Source organism: Alosa sapidissima, chromosome 3, assembly GCF_018492685.1.
Source record: "Alosa sapidissima isolate fAloSap1 chromosome 3, fAloSap1.pri, whole genome shotgun sequence".
Taxonomy (NCBI): domain Eukaryota; kingdom Metazoa; phylum Chordata; class Actinopteri; order Clupeiformes; family Clupeidae; genus Alosa; species Alosa sapidissima.
The window spans coordinates 14,425,130-14,445,448 of NC_055959.1; the positions used below are offsets into that span (position 1 = coordinate 14,425,130).

The following is a 20,319-nucleotide window of genomic DNA, read 5'->3' on the forward strand; positions in this document are numbered from 1 at the left end:
TATAAATGAGTCCTGTATCATTGGAGGAGACCACTCTGTAAGGCCCAGTCCAGTTTGGAGACAGTTTCTGTCTCTGAATGGTAGGATCGTCACACTAAATCTCCATCCTGATACGGTGTGAACCTCACCTGCTGATTGTAGTAATACTCATGTTTAAGTCTCTGTTCTTCACAATAAGAATGAACAGCCTGGAAAACGGTATCAAGCCTGGTCACCAGTTCCGAACCGTAATTTTGTGGGCTTTCTGATACCCCTGGCAAGGAGAAGTAGGCCTACACATCAGCAGGCAGTCGAGGCTCTCTACCGTGAGCAAGAAAATATGGTGAGTATCCTGTGCTAGAGTGTGGGGTGGCAGGACAAAACAACACCAAACAACTTTGACAAGATTTGGGAAAGGACGGTTCTTGAAAGACTGGAGTCTTTTAACTAGCGGTCACATCCACATCAACCTCAATTCAAGCTTTACTCAAAATACCACAATCTTTCAAGAATCTTTCCCAGACCGCAGTTTCTGACAATTGAAAAACAGCAGTTATTTTTGTAGGGAATTAAGAGCTTTAGCTGATCCCTTTGTGACTTTGCAGACATTTAGGCTACACATAAAGCTACATAACAGGAAAAAGAAAACGGAAAAGCATATTAGGGCCCAGACAGGAATTATTATAACCATTCTTTATAAAGTGAAACACCACATTTGAGTGAAAGTGTTCACTGACAGTCCAGAAATGGTTCAACTGGAGTCGACTTTCAGACATCTGACCTTCTGCCCCCTACACTTTCAAAATATGCTGGCTCCCTCTAGTGGCAGCCTATAGGCTACTCTTGAAAGCCTCCCTTTCTTAACGTCTTAAAGGGCAATGTTTCACAGGAAAAGCGGGCCTAAGTTACCAAAATAGTAAAAAAAAAAAAAAAGGGATAAGTAGCAAAGCAATTATATCGACTATAAATTTGGCAGACATGCAGTTTTGTTGGTTTGTTGTCACGTGGAAAAAAGGCAGCCTAGCCTCAAAATCATTTTTACTTTATGAAAATGTAGACTAATCACACAAATATAACCCGTTACCATCTGCTCTTAATATTTTTTATTTTTTATTTTTTAAAAAAGCTACCTGCAAAGAAACCCACCCTCTCTCTCGCGCTCTCTCTGTCTCTCTCTCGTTACGAAGCCACGCCCAGCAACGCGGGAGACTGGGCATTGAATGATGACCACCACACGGCTTTAGGGTTAGGTGACTGGGTTCATACACTCCTTTGGCTTTTTCCTGTCAAAATAGCTGTTGGTTACTGGTGCCCCCTGGAAGTTAAAGTTACTGATATTGATATTAAACATGGCAAAAGTCAATGGTGGGACGTCCAGCTGCAGAGCCATGGTCATGGCCGGCCAGCTTTTGTCTAAACCCTCGCCACTGAGCCAGCAAAATAATCGCCAGCAGAGATTCCTGAAAATTCAGCGGAGAATGATGGCTGCCAACGCTGCCGGACGAGGCAACAAAACCCCGGCTTGGGTTCAACAAGAAATGCCCAGTTTTCTCTCACTGTCTGACCGTCACGGTGTGTCAAATCGTACATTAATCTACCGGGACGTCAAAGCATTTCTTAATGAAATAGGTGGAGATCCCAGAGAAGCTCGGTACTGGCTGAGACAGTTTCAAAGAGCAAATCTTTCACAAGCGCCTGCATTTGCTGTTTTGGAGGTGAGTAAGTTTTGGCCTGTCTCCAAGTAAGAATGAATGGGATGGGAAACCATTCATGAACACTTAAGTGGCAGTCAGAAAAGTTGTAGTATTGCTCGGGTGCTCGAATATGTAGATTAGCTTAGTGATTAGGCTATAAAGTTGTAGTATTGCTCGGGTGCTCGAATATGTAGATTAGCTCAGTGATCATGTTACAACACAGTGAAAAGTGCTGGCTAGTCATTTTTAACAACGTATGAGTTTTACGCAGTTTTGGGAGAAGGAAAATGACAGCTGCCAAGGAACACGAGGGATGCCGCTTTATTTTGGTGTAGGCTAGTTGATCTTGGTCATAAGGAACACCTAGGCTACCGGTCGTTTCATGTTTGTAAAATGCTATTCCAGGGTTTCAGATTTGAGTTTAAGCGTCTGGTATGGAGGTGATCGGTGTGGCATTTGCAAAAGGTCAAAACTAAACGTGAAGCGGTATCTTCGCATGGTGATAAAACTTCTCGAGTTTCTGAGTGTGGCCAAGTCTTGATGCAAGTAAAATCTCACGAAAATATGCCAGCCATGCACCATTCCATACCTGCGTGGTTAATTTCTTAAATGATTGACTGCAATGTGAGGTAAAACATTGTATTCATCCAAATGTAAACTAGATAGTGTATGTCCCAGATGTGTCCTGATTTTAACACAGTGAAGTGTTTCACACTAGCCTAGAAATCTAGACGCGCCCCTAGCGGCAGCCAGGGCTAGTCTAGCAACTCTCCGTTGGCTTGTGAGCTCCAGAAATCGAAACTCAATCAGGCCAATGAAATCGTGTATATAGTCGTTAGGTGGGCTTAACGACTATATGAACACTCAACATAATGATTGATGGCAGAGTTGCAAGGTTTGGCTTGAATTCCCTGCTACTTGAAAACAAATAAGATGGATGTTGCTACTGGCGAACAGTGTGACACGAGTTAAGCTTTTATTAAGTTGGCAAACGTTTGAACTAGCCAACTAGCTCCGCTGGTGGGAAACGCATGGGACTCATAGCGCTGCCGCTGTCCTATTGCGTGCAGAGGGAATTTGAAAGACAACTGATTATCCCGCCCCTCGGACTGAGCACTGCGAACGATGAGTGCCCAGACCCTACATTTTAATGTGGGTCTGGCTCGTCAGGCTAGTTTCACACACCAAAAATATGAGAGTTTAAACATTTAAGCTACATGATAAGGCACTAACACAAGTTATTGGTAATGTTTTAGGCCAATCACTTTATTTGCAGCCAAAGATAACAAGAGCACATGCCTTGACCACCCCCCTATGCTTTGGGCAGGTGGATGAGTCTGTTTTCGAGAACCGTGAGATGCTGCAGAGCCTCGCCTTTGGGCTCTCCTTCCTGCAGCGGATGGATATGAAGCCGGTGGTGGTGATGGGGTTCCTGTCCGGTGGCCCGGTGGATGGAGACGAGCCCCGGGTGGAGCTGGTGCACCGTTGTCAAGCTCTGACCGAGATGCTGCAGCAAAACTCTGCTAGCGTTATGCCCTTCTTCAGTGCCGAGGCCCTGCTACAGGTGCAGGAGCTGCCTCAGAACAGCAGGTACAGCATGCATGTCACGCACCTGTGTAATACATCATACAACACACACACACCATTTATGCCAACACTCCTTTCATGGTCATGCCATTCATAGTCAGATCCACAATTGTGTGGACACACAGGAAAAATTTAAGCAAAAATTAGTAGAATGGTAATACGAAATTTGTGCCATATTGCTTCAGGCTGTCTTTAAAATAGAACTGTTTGTTGTCGCTCAGTGTCAGTGCCTCCTCCATCACTGTGGATATTGGCCTGCTCCAGTGGAGCCTGGACTGTGGCACCATCCCGTTGGTGTGTCCGGTGGGCCGGGAGCCGTCGGGCCGCTCAGTGGCTCTGAACTCAGTGGATGTGACCGCGGCTGTGGCACGAGCCCTGCAACCCCTTAAGGTCATGTTCCTCAACAGCAGAGGAGGCCTCTTCTGCCAAAACCACAAGGTAAACCAGGAGCCTGAGAAGCCTATGAAGTCTAAGTATGTGGAATATAGGTCACAGCTACCGTGTGTGTATGTTACGTCAGGAGTATGCTTCTAAAAATATGTGCAGTGTCTGAGGGAAAGATAGTGGGTATATAGCAGTGGCACTGCCTGCACATTGCACCTCACATTAGATACTGACCTACTCCCTGCTATGACCTAAATTTATCGTACACATCTGGAGTAGCTCTTCTCTGCCAAGCCTGAGTTGTGCGATATTACAGGGGTACCGGTTATAAGCGGCTAGACGGAATTAATACCAGTCACATTCAGGCCACCAGTCTACACGTAATGCTCTCTTTCCCTCTGCCACCTCCATCTCCCTCCCTCTATCTCACTCTCTGTCTCTTGTTTTACTCACTTTCTCCTCCTTCACCTTATCTGGCCATTTATTTAGACTTTCAACTTCAAGTGTTGACGTTATAATATAATAACTCTGACTCAGGTCTTTTTCTCTACTCTTTGTTTATTTCTCTTTTGCTCTGTATGTTTGTATGGTGTTGTGTGTTTGTATGAGTATTTATACATGTGCATGGCTTAAATGATAACTCATGTAAGAAATCACTCCCCCCCCCCCCCCCCGCCACCTATAGGTTCTGGATTCAGTGTCGTTGCCGGGTGACTTGCCGGCGTTGTCGGGGGCAGCCTGGTTGACTGCAGTGGAGCGTCGACAGGTGTGTGTTATCGCACAGCTCCTGAACCAGCTGCCCGGCGAGTCTTCAGCTGTGGTCACTTCCGCAAACACACTCCTGACTGAGCTTTTCAGTCACAAGGGTGAGACACGCACACACACGCACACACACACACACACACACACACACACACACACACACACACACACACGACACCTCAGCCAGTACTAACTGATCAAACTCTTCAGCCAAAAAATGAGACATACACTCCTCAGTCCCATACTTATTGTAAATTCCTGACTTTTAACTGTGATTCATACATTGATTTTATACATTTTCCACTGCTATGTGGCTGCATTAAACCCTTTAATTAAGGTTCTTATAGACAGAAAAGTATTTCATATGAACACCATATTGTTTGACTATCAGAAAAGCTTTGTTTGCTAAACCAAGTTTAGATACAACACACACACACACACACTAACACACCATATCAACCAACACACCAGGCACCACCAACGTGACTTAAACACAGGCCACATGTTTTACTGGCACACTTCCCATTAGAGGTGAGGGAAATGGCAGATGCTATGTGAGGGTACACTGTTGCATGGGCACATAACCCACTCTGGGAATCTCAGTTGGTGTGCATTTCACAGTACAAAAATCTGCTCTATGTAGCAGGCTCGAAAAATAGCATGGGGTTCCAAAAGTTGAACTGGTTGACTCCCAGGGACCTGATGCTATCAGATTACATACTGCATGTATACGTACTGTATACAAGGCTTGAATGAGGACTAGAAAACATGGGAGACCTACTGGTGTGCATCAGTGTAGTTAAATGAAGTTCCAATTGGTTGAGCATATTGCAACCGAAATACAAACCCTTAAAGGCATCTGCACAATGTATGCACATCTGTAAAAATTCCACAGATGCTGGATACTAGCAAATATGTAGAAAAAAGAAAAGATATCCGCACGCTGTCTTGTCTGCTCCCGGTTTAATGGTAAGCTACAACATTTTCACCACTCAGGTCTTTGTGGTCTGAGTGGTTGAAACATTGTAGCCTACCATTAAACTAACTGATTATCTTTTTTCCCAAAGGGGTTATCAATGGCATATTCAGACTCTCAATGAGCTCTCAGTGAGTTTATGTTGTGACCGATAACTGTAGTCTACAGTGTATGGCTGTGATATATTCTCTATGAAATGTTTTTTTCAGAGATGTGGTTGAATTCCAGAAATTTGGATCTGACCAAATCAGTTGGTTGATATCGTTTTGTCACTTCTCCTGTCTCTAATGTGCCTTTGATTCATTTCAGGGTCTGGAACACTGTTTAAAAATGGAGATCCTATTCACAAGTGAGTAAGACAGTCTGACAAGTTCTTGGGCTACTCCAAACTGGTGTATGTGTCTGTCTGTGTTTTTGATGGCTGTGTGTGCATGTACTGTATATCCTGTCCTTAAAATGAAACTGCACAGTACATGCAGTTTGATTATGATCATGCTGCACCAAAAAAGTATTTATTTATTTAAGAAATACTGTACTTATACTTATGTCAGATATGATACAAATGTTTGGTATCTCTGTGGCACAGGTTCAGCAGCCTGGATGACATTGACATGAACCGCCTCCTCGTCCTCATCAACAAGTCATTTGGAAAGACACTAAAAGAGGATTACATAGCATCGCTGAAGGGACGCTTGCATTCCATCTACCTGTCGGAGGGGTAAGCCTGAGCCTTTGCAAGCTCTGAGTATAACGTCGCCTTTCGCTGTGTGACACAGTTGACACAGCTCTATAAATACATTGACATTACTGCATCCTATAGACCCCTTCAATGTTTTTAAACATCCAGAGGCTAGGTTGGGTGCGTGCACAGCATGGAGTCAGAAAAATACCGCAGCTAATAGACCAGCACATTGAGCTGTCAAGGTATCCACTGTCATTGTCACCCCAGGACCACGAACAACTCCTTAATAAATTAGTCTTAGCTTATGGCAATTGTCTGCCTGATCCTGTGCTTATAACATAATGGGTAGATGACGTTAGCAGGTGGCCAGAGATTCATTGGCCCTCCATATACAGCTATCTAGTTGACAAGCCCAGTGTGTATATACACGTGAAAAGATGGTGAAAAGATGATGGAGAGCTTTCTGACCCCGATATGCACGTGCATTTGCCTGTGACGTGGACCGTGAAGGGGTCAATTCGCCTTATTCACCTAGTGGCCATTACGACGCTAAAGGGTACACTTGCCATTACACCTCAGTCCAGCAGATGGTGGTGGTAATGCACTCCGTTTGCAAACTGCCAAACTGCCTTTTTTAGCATAGTCATAGCCAACTCTCTCTCATCACATCTCTTCTGGCCACCCTTTACTATACTGCGAGAAATTGAACTGCATTAAAGTAATTTCTTTTAACTCAAGTAAAGTGGACGGAACCCAGCACCCAGTTTTCTTCTTGATGATTACACAAAGTCAGTAAAGTACCAGCTCACCTCTACGGGAAGTGCCTTCACAACCTTCTCACCTCTTTGAGTGGCCATTTAACCCACACATTGCTGCCCTGCCAGGTACAGCGCAGCAGCGATCATCACCACGGAGAGTGTGAGCAGTGGCACACCCTACCTGGACAAGTTTGTGGTGAGCAGCAGCAAGCAGGGCCAGGGCACCAGCCAAATCCTGTGGGAGTGCATTTGCCAGGACCTGGGCAAGCTTTTTTGGAGGTCCCGGGCCACCAACCACATTAACCCCTGGTGAGTGGGCAGTGTATACTGTAGGCTGGGGCACAGAGCTGGCTCGAGGCATAAGTGAACTAAGCGGCTGCAAAAAAAATTTAAAAATCCATGAAGACAGGAAAAAACAATGTTTTGGTGAAAGTGGGTCGATCTGCGACTGCTATTAATCAACTATGCTATAACTCTATGATGCTAATATACTGGATGTTTGTCACACTGCACTGTGTGCAGGACCTACAAGAGATTAGTCAATCAATTCTTGATTTGCCATTTAGATCAGAAATGGTTAGTTGTCCATTCCTAAACATCAAGCAAAATACTTTCTAATGATATCCTAATGTTTTCACACTGATGCATTCAGAATGGCCTAAAACGATTCTCTAGATAGATCCTATAGATAGATTCTATAGACTTTATTGTCATTGCACACAGATACAACGAGACATTGTTTGGAACAAACCTGAGATGCCCACAGATGAGCTAAAAAAGACTAAAATACATAAAATAAGTTAGTCAAGTTAAATAAGTCATACATAAATAGATAGCTGCACATGATATGCAAATTACACTTAAAAATAGTTTGCAGTGTTACACACTAATGTGTTTACACTAGTACAGAGGTTGGGGTGGTGGGGGGCAGAGGAGGTGGAGTGCGTTCATCAGTGCAACTGCATGTGGATAAAAACTGTTCCTTAGCCTGCTGGTGCGGGCATAGAGTGCTCTCTAGCGCCTGCCAGATGGCACAAGGGTGAAGAGAGGCATGAACATTTTCTGTGCTGTAGTTATGATGCGTTGTAAGGCCTGCTTGTTGTCCACGGTACAGCCAGGATACCAAGTATGTGATGATAGACTCAATGGTACATCTGTTGAAGTTGATTAGGAGTTGTTGCTGGAGTTGGGCCTTCCTCAGGCACCTTAGGAAGTACCATCCTCTGGTGGCCCTTCTTTGCCATGGCTTTGGTGTTGTTAGACCATGTCAGGCCACAGCTGAGTTGTACTCCCAGGTACTTAAAGGTGTGAACCATCTCCACCTCCTCACCGTTAATGCTGATGGGATTGTAACCATTTTTTCTAAGCCTCCTGAAGTCCAGGATAAGTTCTTTCATTTTCCTAGAGTTGAGAACCAGACTGTTATTTTGACTCCATTCCACTAGGTTTTCCACCTCCCTCCTGTAGGCCTCCTTATCATTGTTGCTTATACATTGTTGCTTATTTGTGACTCAAAGCTAACGTTAGAATACTGTTTGGATGTCGAATTTAGCATGCTTAGCCTACTTACAGCTGCTTGTCAATTTCGTTGAAGGGCTCATTTTTATTGACTCTGACACTGAATGTTTGCAAAATCCCGATGTAAATGGAAAAGTGTTTTCCAAAATTCAAAAGTGCTTGTCCCAAGGAGAAGTAAGTGAACCTTTATTTTAACTATGTAGAAAACATTATGAATTGCATCCACACATCAGCAGCCTTTCAACTGTGTTACAATTGCAAGGGTTCCCTCAAACGTCTTAAAGTGACAGGCACTCAATTAGACCTATACACTACCAAGGTGATCTTAAGATCGCCCGCGCCCCCCCCCCCCCTTGTCCAAGTCAGCTACCGCCACAAATTGAATCCAATTCTGTGGGAAACACCGCAGCGCTTAGTGTTATGGAGGAGGAGAGGTGCTTACTAGGGGTGTGAATCTCTCATGTAAAAGACGATACGATTCGCATCTAGATACATGGGCACGATTCGATACAAGAAAAGATACATGTTTAAAAAAAACGATTCAGTGCGATTCGATGCAGTTCAAGAATGGAAAGCATTCTGAAAGATTTTTTATAATTTGCTCAAGGTGCACATTCATTTTATATTATCAATTATCATGGTTGTCAATTAGGCAACAAAATGTGTGAATATTATTATCTAAACTGAGGTTTGTTTCATATACTGTATTGAAATGAAAAATATAGTTATATCTGATTGTTTTCATGGAGCTGTAGCCTTGTTGAGGTAAGACGATACCGAAATAAAATAAAACGGTGCTTAAGACACTCTTGGCCTTTTCTCATATAGGCCTAGCCTATTCTACAAGAATAAAATAGGCCTGCAAATCAATGAACTCTCCATTGACAGTAGACCTAATGCAGAAACCTAAAATGCCACAAGTCTGAGTGAATATGAACAAAATCATTGGCTAATAATTTATGCATCGTTTTAGCAGCAAGGGCCAAATTATTATTTAACATTAAGGAAATCCCTTCATCAAAGGTAAGGCTACTCTACAGACTATCGTTGCTGTTTAGGAATGCTATAAGTTCATAATTTTGCTCTGGATTTCGAAAAACAAAAGCCGACCGAGTGCAAGTTGTGACATGCTTAAGTTGCAATAGATGTATGGGTAATGAGGTCATTTGACAACTTTGGGCAATGAATGTAACCAAAATTACCGTGCCACGTATAGTTTTAATACATTTTTATAGACTTTACAGATTTTATAGTTATATCTGATTGTTTTCATGGAGCTGTAGCCTTGTTGAGGTAAGACGATACCGAAATAAAATAAAACGGTGCTTAAGACACTCTTGGCCTTTTCTCATATAGGCCTAGCCTACCCTACAAGAATAAAATATGCCTGCAAATCAATGAACTCTCAGGGCTTATTTTGTTCCAACAGTAGACCTAATGCAGAAACCTAAAATGCCACAAGTCTGAGTGAATATGAACAAAATCATTGGCTAATAATTTATGCATCGTTTTAGCAGCAAGGGCCAAATTATTATTTAACATTAAGGAAATCCCTTCATCAAAGGTAAGGCTACTCTACAGACTATCGTTGCTGTTTAGGAATGCTATAAGTTCATAATTTTGCTCTGGATTTCGAAAAACAAAAGCCGACCGAGTGCAAGTTGTGACATGCTTAAGTTGCAATAGATGTATGGGTAATGAGGTCATTTGACAACTTTGGGCAATGAATGTAACCAAAATTACCGTGCCACGTATAGTTTTAATACCAGAAGTGGGGTGAACGCGGTGCTTGGAATGTAAATGAGCGTCTGAGCGAGCAGAAAAGGTTGTGCACCGATTCATAACAAGTAAATCGATATAACGACCGGTTAATTTCAGTTTTTTTCCGATACGGGGCTTCACGTATCGATGTAGCCGTATCTTACACGTTAAAAACGGATACCGATACGTATCGGTTAATCTTTACACCCCTAGTGCTTACCCATGCACACTGTTTGTGGTCTGTTGGTCCGGAAGTCTAGGACCCAGTTGCACAGATGAGAATAGAGTGGTGAAGTCCCGCCCCTTCCGTTTTCCTCCATGGGACCTATCTTTCAAAAAAATTTGAACAGCAGTCTATGGCGAAAAAGAAATTATTTTAAAGACAATTTTTCATGTAAAGACATTTGCAGTTTGTTTCGTAACTATTGAATTACAACATTGTGAAAGATCGTAATTCCAACGACTACAAACCCATCAGTCGCGCTAGTGACATTCGCTCATTCACAGCCACACTAGATTGTACAAGCATACCAGCAACAGGTCTTAATTGGGCTTTCCTTGCCGAAGAAAATACCATGAATCAGAGGATTAAACACATCAGGTAAGTTGTATTCGTCCATAGACTGTACATTACATACTGTTAAGTGACATAGCAGGCAGCAAGATGCAACCGTTAACTAGCATAACAGCTCTTATCGTTTCATTACGTTGGTGACGTACATCGTTCGAGATGAGAGATGTAGTCCACTGAGTGGATTCGCACAAAACCAACATAACTTTTGAAGTCTATCGAACAACAGTACTTTCTTGACGTGAAAAATTATCTTTTAAATTCACACACATCATATGTGAAATTTGTGGCACAATTCAAACTGGACCAAAAAATAATTTATCTCTCCATTAACTCCCGTTCATAATTTTTTGAAAGATAGGTCCCATGGACCGGAAGTAGAAGGGGCGGGACTTCACCACTCTATTGATTCCAAGATTATTGAGTTTGACAGCCAAGCTATAGACCTCTGAAGTTCACCTACAAAAAAGCAGCCATCTTTGACATCCGGTATCTGGCGATTTTTCCTATGGGAAAATAACATGGGGATTTTGAATTATCGCACCTGTTAAACTCTAGCGGGGAAGAAAAAGTCTGAAATGCAGACATTTTCCTGAACACACTTTTGTCCTCTGCCTTCGAGTGGATACTGTGATCTCCGGTACGTGAAGGCGGGACACTTAGATTTTTGCTACCCCAGAGCTAACCTGCAATGCAACTTGCCAAAGGTAGTTAGCTTCAATTAACAACCGGATCTCCTTATATGGGCAAAGATGGCCGTTTTGGTTCTTTTTTGTAGGCGAACTTCAGAGGTCTATTGGGGAGGATGGTGTTGAAGGCGGAGCTGTAGTCCACAAACAGCATGCGCATATAGCTGTTCTGCTGCTCAAGATGTGACATTGCAGTGTGGAGGGCCAGTGAAACATTATCCTCGGTTGATCTGTTTGCTCGATAGGCAAACTGGTGTTGGTCCAAAAAAGAGGGGATTTAGCTTTTTATGTGTTTTGGACAGCTCGCTCAAAGCACTTCATGACTATGGGTGTCAAGGCAATTGGGCGATAGTTATTCAGGGAGGTTATTGTAGCTAATTTCTATTTTTTACTCACTCGTTCAAATGTTCATAAGACAGCAGAGTTCACACAGTTCTCACCAGGAGAATGAAAGTTAGAATGGTGGTCATTTTAGATGTTTTTTCCAGCACTTTATAAAACTCTGATAGTTTGAGAACTTTAAATTAATTGTAGTATATTGCTTGTTCACAACTTGAGCTGTGTATGCACACAGATTTCACAAATCTTAAATAAAATATACTGGTTACACTTTACGGTAAGGGTACATGACATGAATTATCATGAATTTACTTTACATCCTTTTCTTATGAATCATCAGGACTTTATATGAGTTCATAGTCTGTCATCCGTGACCTCATACATGAACAACACATCAACTAAAGCATTAAGTACGGAGGGCACATCATTCTTAATAAATCGTAATGATCGTGATGTCTTTTTCTGCCAAACATGTGGTCATCACTGTTCAGATTCTGACTTGTGCAGTTCTCTAAACACATGCCATTTTGTGTAAAATCAGGTTTCTAGGCCAAGTATACTTGCGTATACAAGGAATTTGGTCTCTGTATTTATCCCATCCGTGAATTAGTGAACACACAGAGCACACAGTGAGGTGAAGCACACACTAACCCGGAGCAGTGAGCTGCCTTGCTACAGCGGCGCTCAGGGAGCAGTGAGGGGTTAGGTGCCTTGCTCAAGGGCACTTCAGCCGTGGATGTGGGCATAGGAGAGCAGTGCTCAACCACTGCCCCCGCCCACATTTTTTCTACTGGGTTGGGGTTCGAACCGGCACACGGTTACATGCCCGAACCCCTATCCCAGTGGTTCCCAACCTGGGGTCGCCAGAGATTGCAGGGGGTCCGCACAATGTAAAATAGGGCTGTTGGAATGAATTTCTAAAGTCGAATATAAATCGTATTATTCGAATTTGGAAATTACTATTCGAATGTGGTGTTTTGGGGAGTTTTTTTATTTGTTGGCTAACTTTAGCGAATATGTGAACTAAATGCTTTTGTCACGTCTAATCTAAATATGGCAGAAGCGATGCACCCACGGAGATCACCACTCCTGACCATTTCAGTGATGTGTGGAACGTTTTTGGATTTCCATCAGAAAACGGAAAAATAACAATTAGCCAATCTAGATTATGTCGTAGCAGCGAGCAGCCTGAGTGCACATCTGATTAAGATACACCCTGACAAGCTGGGTAGGTAAACGGTCCGAGGACGAAGAACCGCACAGCTAAAGCAGGCAAGAATTAGGTTTTTACCTCCCTCCTCTTGGCTATGTCTGGTGCTTTTGTCACTTCTCTGATAGGCATAATGGTTCATGGAATCGCAGGCCGATAGAAAAAAAGAAAGCAAACTTTTCCCCAATCGGGAAATACTTGCTAATTTGGTGTCATCAAACATAGAGGCATTCAATAAAGTAGTAGTGGTATGGGCGTGGGTGTGTGGTTTAAAAGTTTAAAAGTTAGCTTTTGTCATTTATTGTCCACTGAGAATTAGTTTATTGATCCCCAAGGGGAAATTCAAGATATGTTTGATATGATATATGTTTGAACAACTTGTGGGTCAGATCTCTCCTCGGCAAAACATAATAGCTATAGCAATGGTAGAACAACTATTGCATAAACATACTGTATTGTGTACATACATAAAGCAAAGGATTATTAAATGACCTGTAGTATACCTTGGTGGCCATTCACAATTATGGTCAATTCATGCGTACCAGTTGTGCTTTTGTTTTATAACCTGTGACGTATTAGCACCATTCTGTCCAACCTGTCAGGGTTGTGCAGGCGGACCCAAGTGCAAGACTCCAACAGGCAGAATTACGGACAAAACAGAATTTATTTTTAACATGAACTTTACATTTAAAGACTTTCTTACTTACGGGACTTTGACTTAGACAAACAGAGAGACGATCCGACAAGGAACAGAAACAAGAGGGTAGAAATACACATACCAATTAACAGAAAGACAGAGGACTGGACGAAACCAACGAGACAATAACAGGGAACAGGTGAGGAGGCAGAAATGGAGGGAAAACTCACAAGACAGGAAGCACAGACCAAATAAGGAGATGGGGCGGAGACAAAGACAGGTGACCGGCAGGTAACACAAGGCACATGGGGAACAGGTAAAAACAAACACAGGACAATACACAAAATGGCCACCAGGGTGGCACAAACTCCAACAGTCCCGGCCAGATCCTGACACCAACCTATACAGTCAGCACTGGCTCAGTAACTTTCTCTAAAAAAGGTTCTTTGACCTTCAACAGAGTGCCCCCTAGTAGCATCGGTAGATTCACACCTAGTGAGGGGGCCTGGGGATGATGTTTGTTTACGAAACTGATAGTCCCCTTGGCTTAACTGTAGTTTATAAGGTTATGACTTTGTCATGTCAAGTTCATCCATTAATTCTCTGACAAACTGGCAATTTGCAAAGAAGGGAAGTTCCCATGAACAACCACTGTACTGTTGTCACTGTGCGTTATGCACATGCAGCACATCCACTATGTGAACAGTTAAAATGCAAGCAATGAGATCAAGATAACAACCATTGTATCGGTATATATACTCTTCTGATTGCGTTACTCACATTACATAGTGATATAACTGGCAAAATTTGAGCATTAAATATTCAAATATAATTTGATTATTAAAAATAATAATGAATGAAATTCGAATTGGGTTATGGAAGAAGATTGACAGCCCTATTGTAAGGGTACCAAAATTATATCTGCGCACATTAAATGTATAAAATCCCAATAACACACCGGTAACGCTTTAGAATAACATGTGCTTATTATGTATTAACAGTGCATAATAAGCAGTTAACAATTCATTACTAACAGTTAGTTAACTGTTGTTATCCTTTAATAACATTAACTAACGGTTAACATGCAGCTTTTTAAGTTACTTACAAGCATATTTGTTAACAGTTAACATGCAGCTTGTAAGTGTTAACAAGCTGCTTGTTAATGGTGTATAAGACAAAGAGGTGGATAACTAATACGCTTATAAGACCTTTCTTACCTATTTGTAGTACATTTTGCAGCCCCCCAATCTAAAGCGAGGACCATGTAGCCTATTCTACAAGCCCAACCTTCTATCTCTATATATCTACTGCATCTATCTAGTTTGTTTAAGCTGTGAGAAATGCACCTTCAAAATTGCTGCAGCGAGCAGGAATTGAACCCCGGTCTCCTGTGGCAAAGAGTGAAGTGCTACTGACTGAGCCACGTTCCTGTCTTTGAATGTAATGATCATCTTGATTCTATATTCTGTTAATGTTCTAGATCATATCATTATACCTTTTACAAATATGTTTCTGATAAAAAAAAAAAGTGGCGTTTAATTTCCATAATATTTGTTCAGTGAACAGTCAGTTTGTCAGCAGTCTAAAGATATTATCAGAGGGGGTTAATCAAGGATCTTTGATATTATGCCAGCTTTGTTTATAGTTTGGTTACATAGCAACCGAGAGTTAAAGACGACAAGTGGGTGCGTTCAATGTCGCAAACATAGGCGAATGTTCGCGATCGATTTGAAACCTTTGCCTTGAACAGAGGCGAACATTTGTGGTCTGTTGCTGCATCAATGTCAATGGGAGACTTGTGGAATTTTACCAAAAATTGGTCATTATGTCTTTCTGGATTTGTTGAGGGTTTTTGGGGAAAATTTGTAAACAAAATAAGTTAATATCAGACCATGCTACTGTCAGTTACTGTCCAGTTGCTAGCGAATTAGCTAGCCGCCTATCTAAGGTAACATTTTAAATGGAGAAGTGTAATTTCTTTAAAATGACAACATTACTGACATTAGTTAAAGTGGATAGTTTATACTCAAGTGAACTTGCAACAGTATATTAAGTTTAAGCAAAGCTCCTCAACTGCTAGTCACTTGTCAGCGCATAGCTGTGAACAAAATGAACAATTTCATCAATACTGTTACAGTAAAGTAGCCTAGTTTAGCTCAGTTAGTAGCAAATCACTCTATGACTCAGGAGACCAGGGTTCAATTCCTGCTCACTGCAGCAATTTTGAAGGTGCATTTCGCACAGCTAAACCAAGCTAGACAGATAGATGCAGTAGAGATAGAAGGTTGGGCTTGTGGAGCTATAGGCTACATGGTCCTCGCTTTAGATTGGGGGGCTGCAAAATTTACTACAAATAAATAAGAAAGGTCTTATAAGCGTTATATAGCATATAATAGTTATCCACCTCTTTGTCTTATACAACATTAACAAGCATTAACAAGCTGCTTGTTAACACTTACAAGCTGCATGTTAGCTGTTAACAAATATGCTTGTAAGTCACTTAAAAGGCTGCTTATTAACACTTACAAGCGGCATGTTAACCGTTAGTTAATGTTATTAAAGGATAACAACAGTTAACTAACTGTTAGTAATAAATTGTTAACTGCTTATTATGCACTGTTAATACCTAATAAGCACATGTTATTCTAAAGCGTTACCAACACACCCAATTGGATAATCAAAATTCTGTATCCAACTTAAAACATATTTTTGTTCCACATTTAAATTCATGTAGCTATTTATTACCTCTGAATTATAAGTTTGTAATTAATCACTTTATTCTTTTTGTGTGTGTATGCGGGTAGGAGTTCGGGGTAGGGGGTTCCTGGCTTGTCTTAGACTTAGAAGGGGGGCCTTCAAGGAAAAAAGGTTGGGGGAAACACTGCCCTAACCAGTAGGCCACGGCTGCCCCGTGTTCACAGTTTAGTTGAGGGGCCACAAACATGATGAAGTCATGAGTAATTAACCTTAAATTCATGTAATCATGATGATTATGCTTAAGAAATCATAAATCATAATGATGTATCCACTGTTCCTAATGCTTTAATTGATTTAGTTGTTGAGGTCATAAATGAGAGACTTTGAACTCATGTCAATTCCTGATGATTCATAAGATATAAAGGAATGAAGTAATGTATCATGATTCATAATAATTCATGTACCCTTACCGTAAAGTGTTACCAATGTACTTTTGTGAATGTTAAGGTCTTTTTTATTAGTATTATTTCATTTGAGCTATTGCATTTTTTATTGATATGACATGATGGAAATATAAAATAAACACAGCTAACAATGGTATGAGATTGCAATAGCCTATGATTAAATGTAATGGATTAATATTGAACTAAGGTAGACTGCTGTTGTTCACAGCATTAAGCTATTTATGGATACTGACATACTCCGAGTCTCTGGCCCTCTCTTAGAACCAAGCATAGTGAGCTGGGCCTCTGAAGAAAAAGTTTGGGGACCACTGTTCTATAGGATTATATTAGATTAGATTCAACTTTATTGTCATTGTGCAGAGAGTACAAATACAAAGACAACAAAATGCAGTTTACGTCTAACCAGAAGTGCAAAAAAGCAGAAAAGTGCAATGTGACATACAAAGTATAGACAGGACAAGAAATATTGTGCAGTGTAGAGAGTAGTATACAGTTGGTTACAGAAGGTGGTTTAGAGTAATATAAATATAAATATGTGCAGTGTATTAGCAGTTACCTTATAAGAGCAGAATAAATATGGCTATGTAATATGAACAATGTATGAACATGTACAGATATGTGCAATGTAGTAGCAGTAACATTATAATAGTACATAATATAGATATATACAGTGTATTAACAGAATACATTACAAGAAAACAGAATAAATATGGATATTCAGTATGAACCATACAGTATGTACAGCTATGTGCAGTGTGCCATTGTAGTGCAAAAACAGTAACATTATAAGAGTAGTAAGAATATGTGTGTGCAGGATGAATAGTATGAAGAACAGTAGAATATGGATGCAGTTGTTTTGGTTTGAATATTGTTTACAATATCACATGGAGCCATGGTAATATAGCCACACAAAGGCATAGTCAGAAAGCAGACCAGAAATGTATTTTTTTGTGAGTATTTGCATTTAGAGTGGAGGGGGGGGGGGCATGATGATGCAAGCTGGGCAGGCATATAAGGTAGCATGGGGTGAGGAAAGGAACACAAACGGATGTGATGTGTCTAGTTAAAAAATGCTTCTAGGGGGTAGTTGTTTTGGTTTGAATATCTGATGCGATCTGGGAAAACCCTTCACATGACGTTTTTACAGTGTATTCAGGGCACAGGCAGCTAGCGGATGTTTGCAATATGTGACAAAAAATGTTTTAGCTTAGAAACCATGTAACATTGTTTCGAGCACCTTTAGGTAATGATGCAATAATGGGATGATAAATCTCTTTCTGTGTGCAATGGCTTTCAGAGCCGCTCGGTCTTTCTCCATAGACAGTAAACGAATTGTTCTGCTATTCAGAGTAGCCTTTAAGAAAATTGTCATCCTACTACTCTCTTGTTGCCTCAACCTAATAAAATCCTATTTTTCACGGAAGCCTGGACGTTACCCTTGATTGTATCATCTGGCTGCACAGCTACAGCAATTACTTAGAAATTACTGTTAAAGTTAAGCGATTTTGTTTCACCCTTGTTTACTACAAGGGGCAGATCTTTGCTTTGTATAACTGTACAGAGGCACTTTCTTTCTTCTTTCTCTTTTCTCCATCTCCCTCCATTCTTCTTATCTTGCACATGTCTTTCCCCAACTTCCTCAGGTACTTCAAGCACTGCGACGGCAGCTTTGTCAATGGAAGCTGGACTGTGTTCTGGTTCGGCCTGTCGGACATCAGGGATTCGTACGAGTTGGTCGAGTACGCCAAGCGACTGCCAGACTCCTTCTACATCCCAGAGCAGCCAGGCATGGCTTTGGAGCCCCCGCCAGGGTCCTGAAGAGGGCAACCTTCTTCACCTCTCCGCAAAACTTCCGGCTCAAGCTGTGTAATAACAAATCATTTAACGACTATGTTGACATAAATCATTTTCAGACACCTGCACTTAAATAAAGCCTGCTGTTATTTGAACCATTCCTAATTAGTTACAGGTCTTCGAGAGTAATTTGGTGCCTGTCCCCAGATTGGGGCAGATGTACCTGTCAGGCCAGATTTGGGCCCTTAAGAGGATGGAGATGAGATATTGTTGCAGTGTTTCATCCAAAACACTACACTTAAGTGCTAATGCCAGATGCAATAACATCCATGCATGTATCAAGACCTGTGTGACATGTGTGGGGTGTTTTGTATTTCTGCAAAGACTGCAGTTTTGCCCAAGCTAAAATGTTTTTCTCATAAAAGACCTTTCAAAAAGGGACTAAACTGGATAAAAAAAACTGACAGGTTTCGCCTGCAATGACACTAGATTCACAGAAAACTAAATGATCTTGGCAAGGTTTTTATGTCTTGGTTTACTAATGCATGGACATATGACCTGGCCCTTTGTGCTATTAATAAATTCTGTTTGCATTAGCTTGCTTGGGTGTTTTTTTTATATTTGGATATGAAGAGTAGGAATTTTCATGACTTCTGTTGCAATACAATTATTAAATCTTTTTTTTCTAATCATACTTTTGGAACTTTCTACACAGATATCAGTTTTGTTTGTGTGTATTTGAAGGACAGGGTTATGCATGAACATCCCTGTATCAAGACAAGAGCAGCAGGGATGATCCAGATATGATTTCATTCACCATGGATCTTGCCAAATTAAAGGGCAAAATAAAACAAATATGCATCAGTAAAACATAAAGGGAATTCCTATGCAGGAATCATTGTTCTTATATGAGCGTACTCTGTAAAGTTGCATTTGATATTCTAAAATAGCCGTGATTTGACAGGTAGAGCTCATGCTGAATTCCTAATCTTTTGTATTGCAGGTTACTTGTATTTGTACTGTTACCTAGGTACTAACATCATTAAAGGAGAATTTGTTCCCAAAGTGATTTAAAAAAAAAAAAATCCATTAACATCATTATGTTCTCTCACAAGTAACTTTAATGTTGCCTAACGTAACCTTGATTTTATCATGGAAAGTTTTAACAAAAACATGCAAAATGTGGCAAATCCCTAGATGGTGGTCATCTTGAATTGAAAACTGAGGCTCAGTCTCTTCAAGTCCTGCAGATGCTAGGTTAGATTGAGGTATGGTTTATCTTCATATCCACATTTACAGTGACTGAGGTGAAAAACCAAATCTTGATCTTTGAACAGTTGACACTATGTCAGTATGTCAATCGGGCGAGCAACTGTCTACACTGAATCCTAAATATGCCCTTCTATTGCAGCATATTTCTCATTCAAAATAGCAGAGCAACGTGAGTGACAGAAAGAAAATAGAAACGGGGCGTCCGACAAACTCTCTGAAAAAGTCGCGATGCTGCTCGCATTGATGCAGTCAGGACATTCCAATTGAAAACAGGGTGATGTAATAACGGATTTTTATCGCTAATGTTTGCTCGCATCGCATCCTGTTAGGACAGAAATGTCAGAAATAAATGTAAAAACACATAGGCCCAATGAAATATTTAGATATTTACAAAATATTATTAAAAAGTTTGATATAATAGAATTTTGTGGTAAAATATAATACTGAATCAACAACAATAGCCTACTGGAGAGAAAAAGAAACTGATAATGTTTATAAGTATTTGGTTGAGGCACAGGTGAATAATTACTCATTAAAAATATATA

General features: G+C 41.0%; 1 protein-coding gene across 2 annotated transcripts; it reads left to right on the top strand.

Moving 5' to 3' along the window:
- The first annotated feature begins 1,163 nt into the window (after nt 1-1,163).
- nags (N-acetylglutamate synthase) lies at nt 1,164-19,098 on the top strand. Of its 2 annotated transcripts, XM_042087873.1 has the most exons (9): nt 1,164-1,694; nt 3,001-3,263; nt 3,482-3,698; nt 4,330-4,510; nt 5,692-5,731; nt 5,969-6,100; nt 6,949-7,131; nt 18,352-18,485; nt 18,517-19,098. In XM_042087873.1, the coding sequence occupies exons 1-9, from the start codon at nt 1,329-1,331 to the stop codon at nt 18,576-18,578; spliced, it is 1,578 nt and encodes a 525-aa protein (XP_041943807.1). In that variant the 5' UTR covers nt 1,164-1,328; the 3' UTR covers nt 18,579-19,098. The 2 variants fall into 2 exon arrangements, with proteins under 2 accessions (XP_041943807.1, XP_041943808.1); XM_042087874.1 differs by having other exon boundaries at nt 18,352-19,098.
- The last annotated feature ends 1,221 nt before the right edge of the window (nt 19,099-20,319 follow it).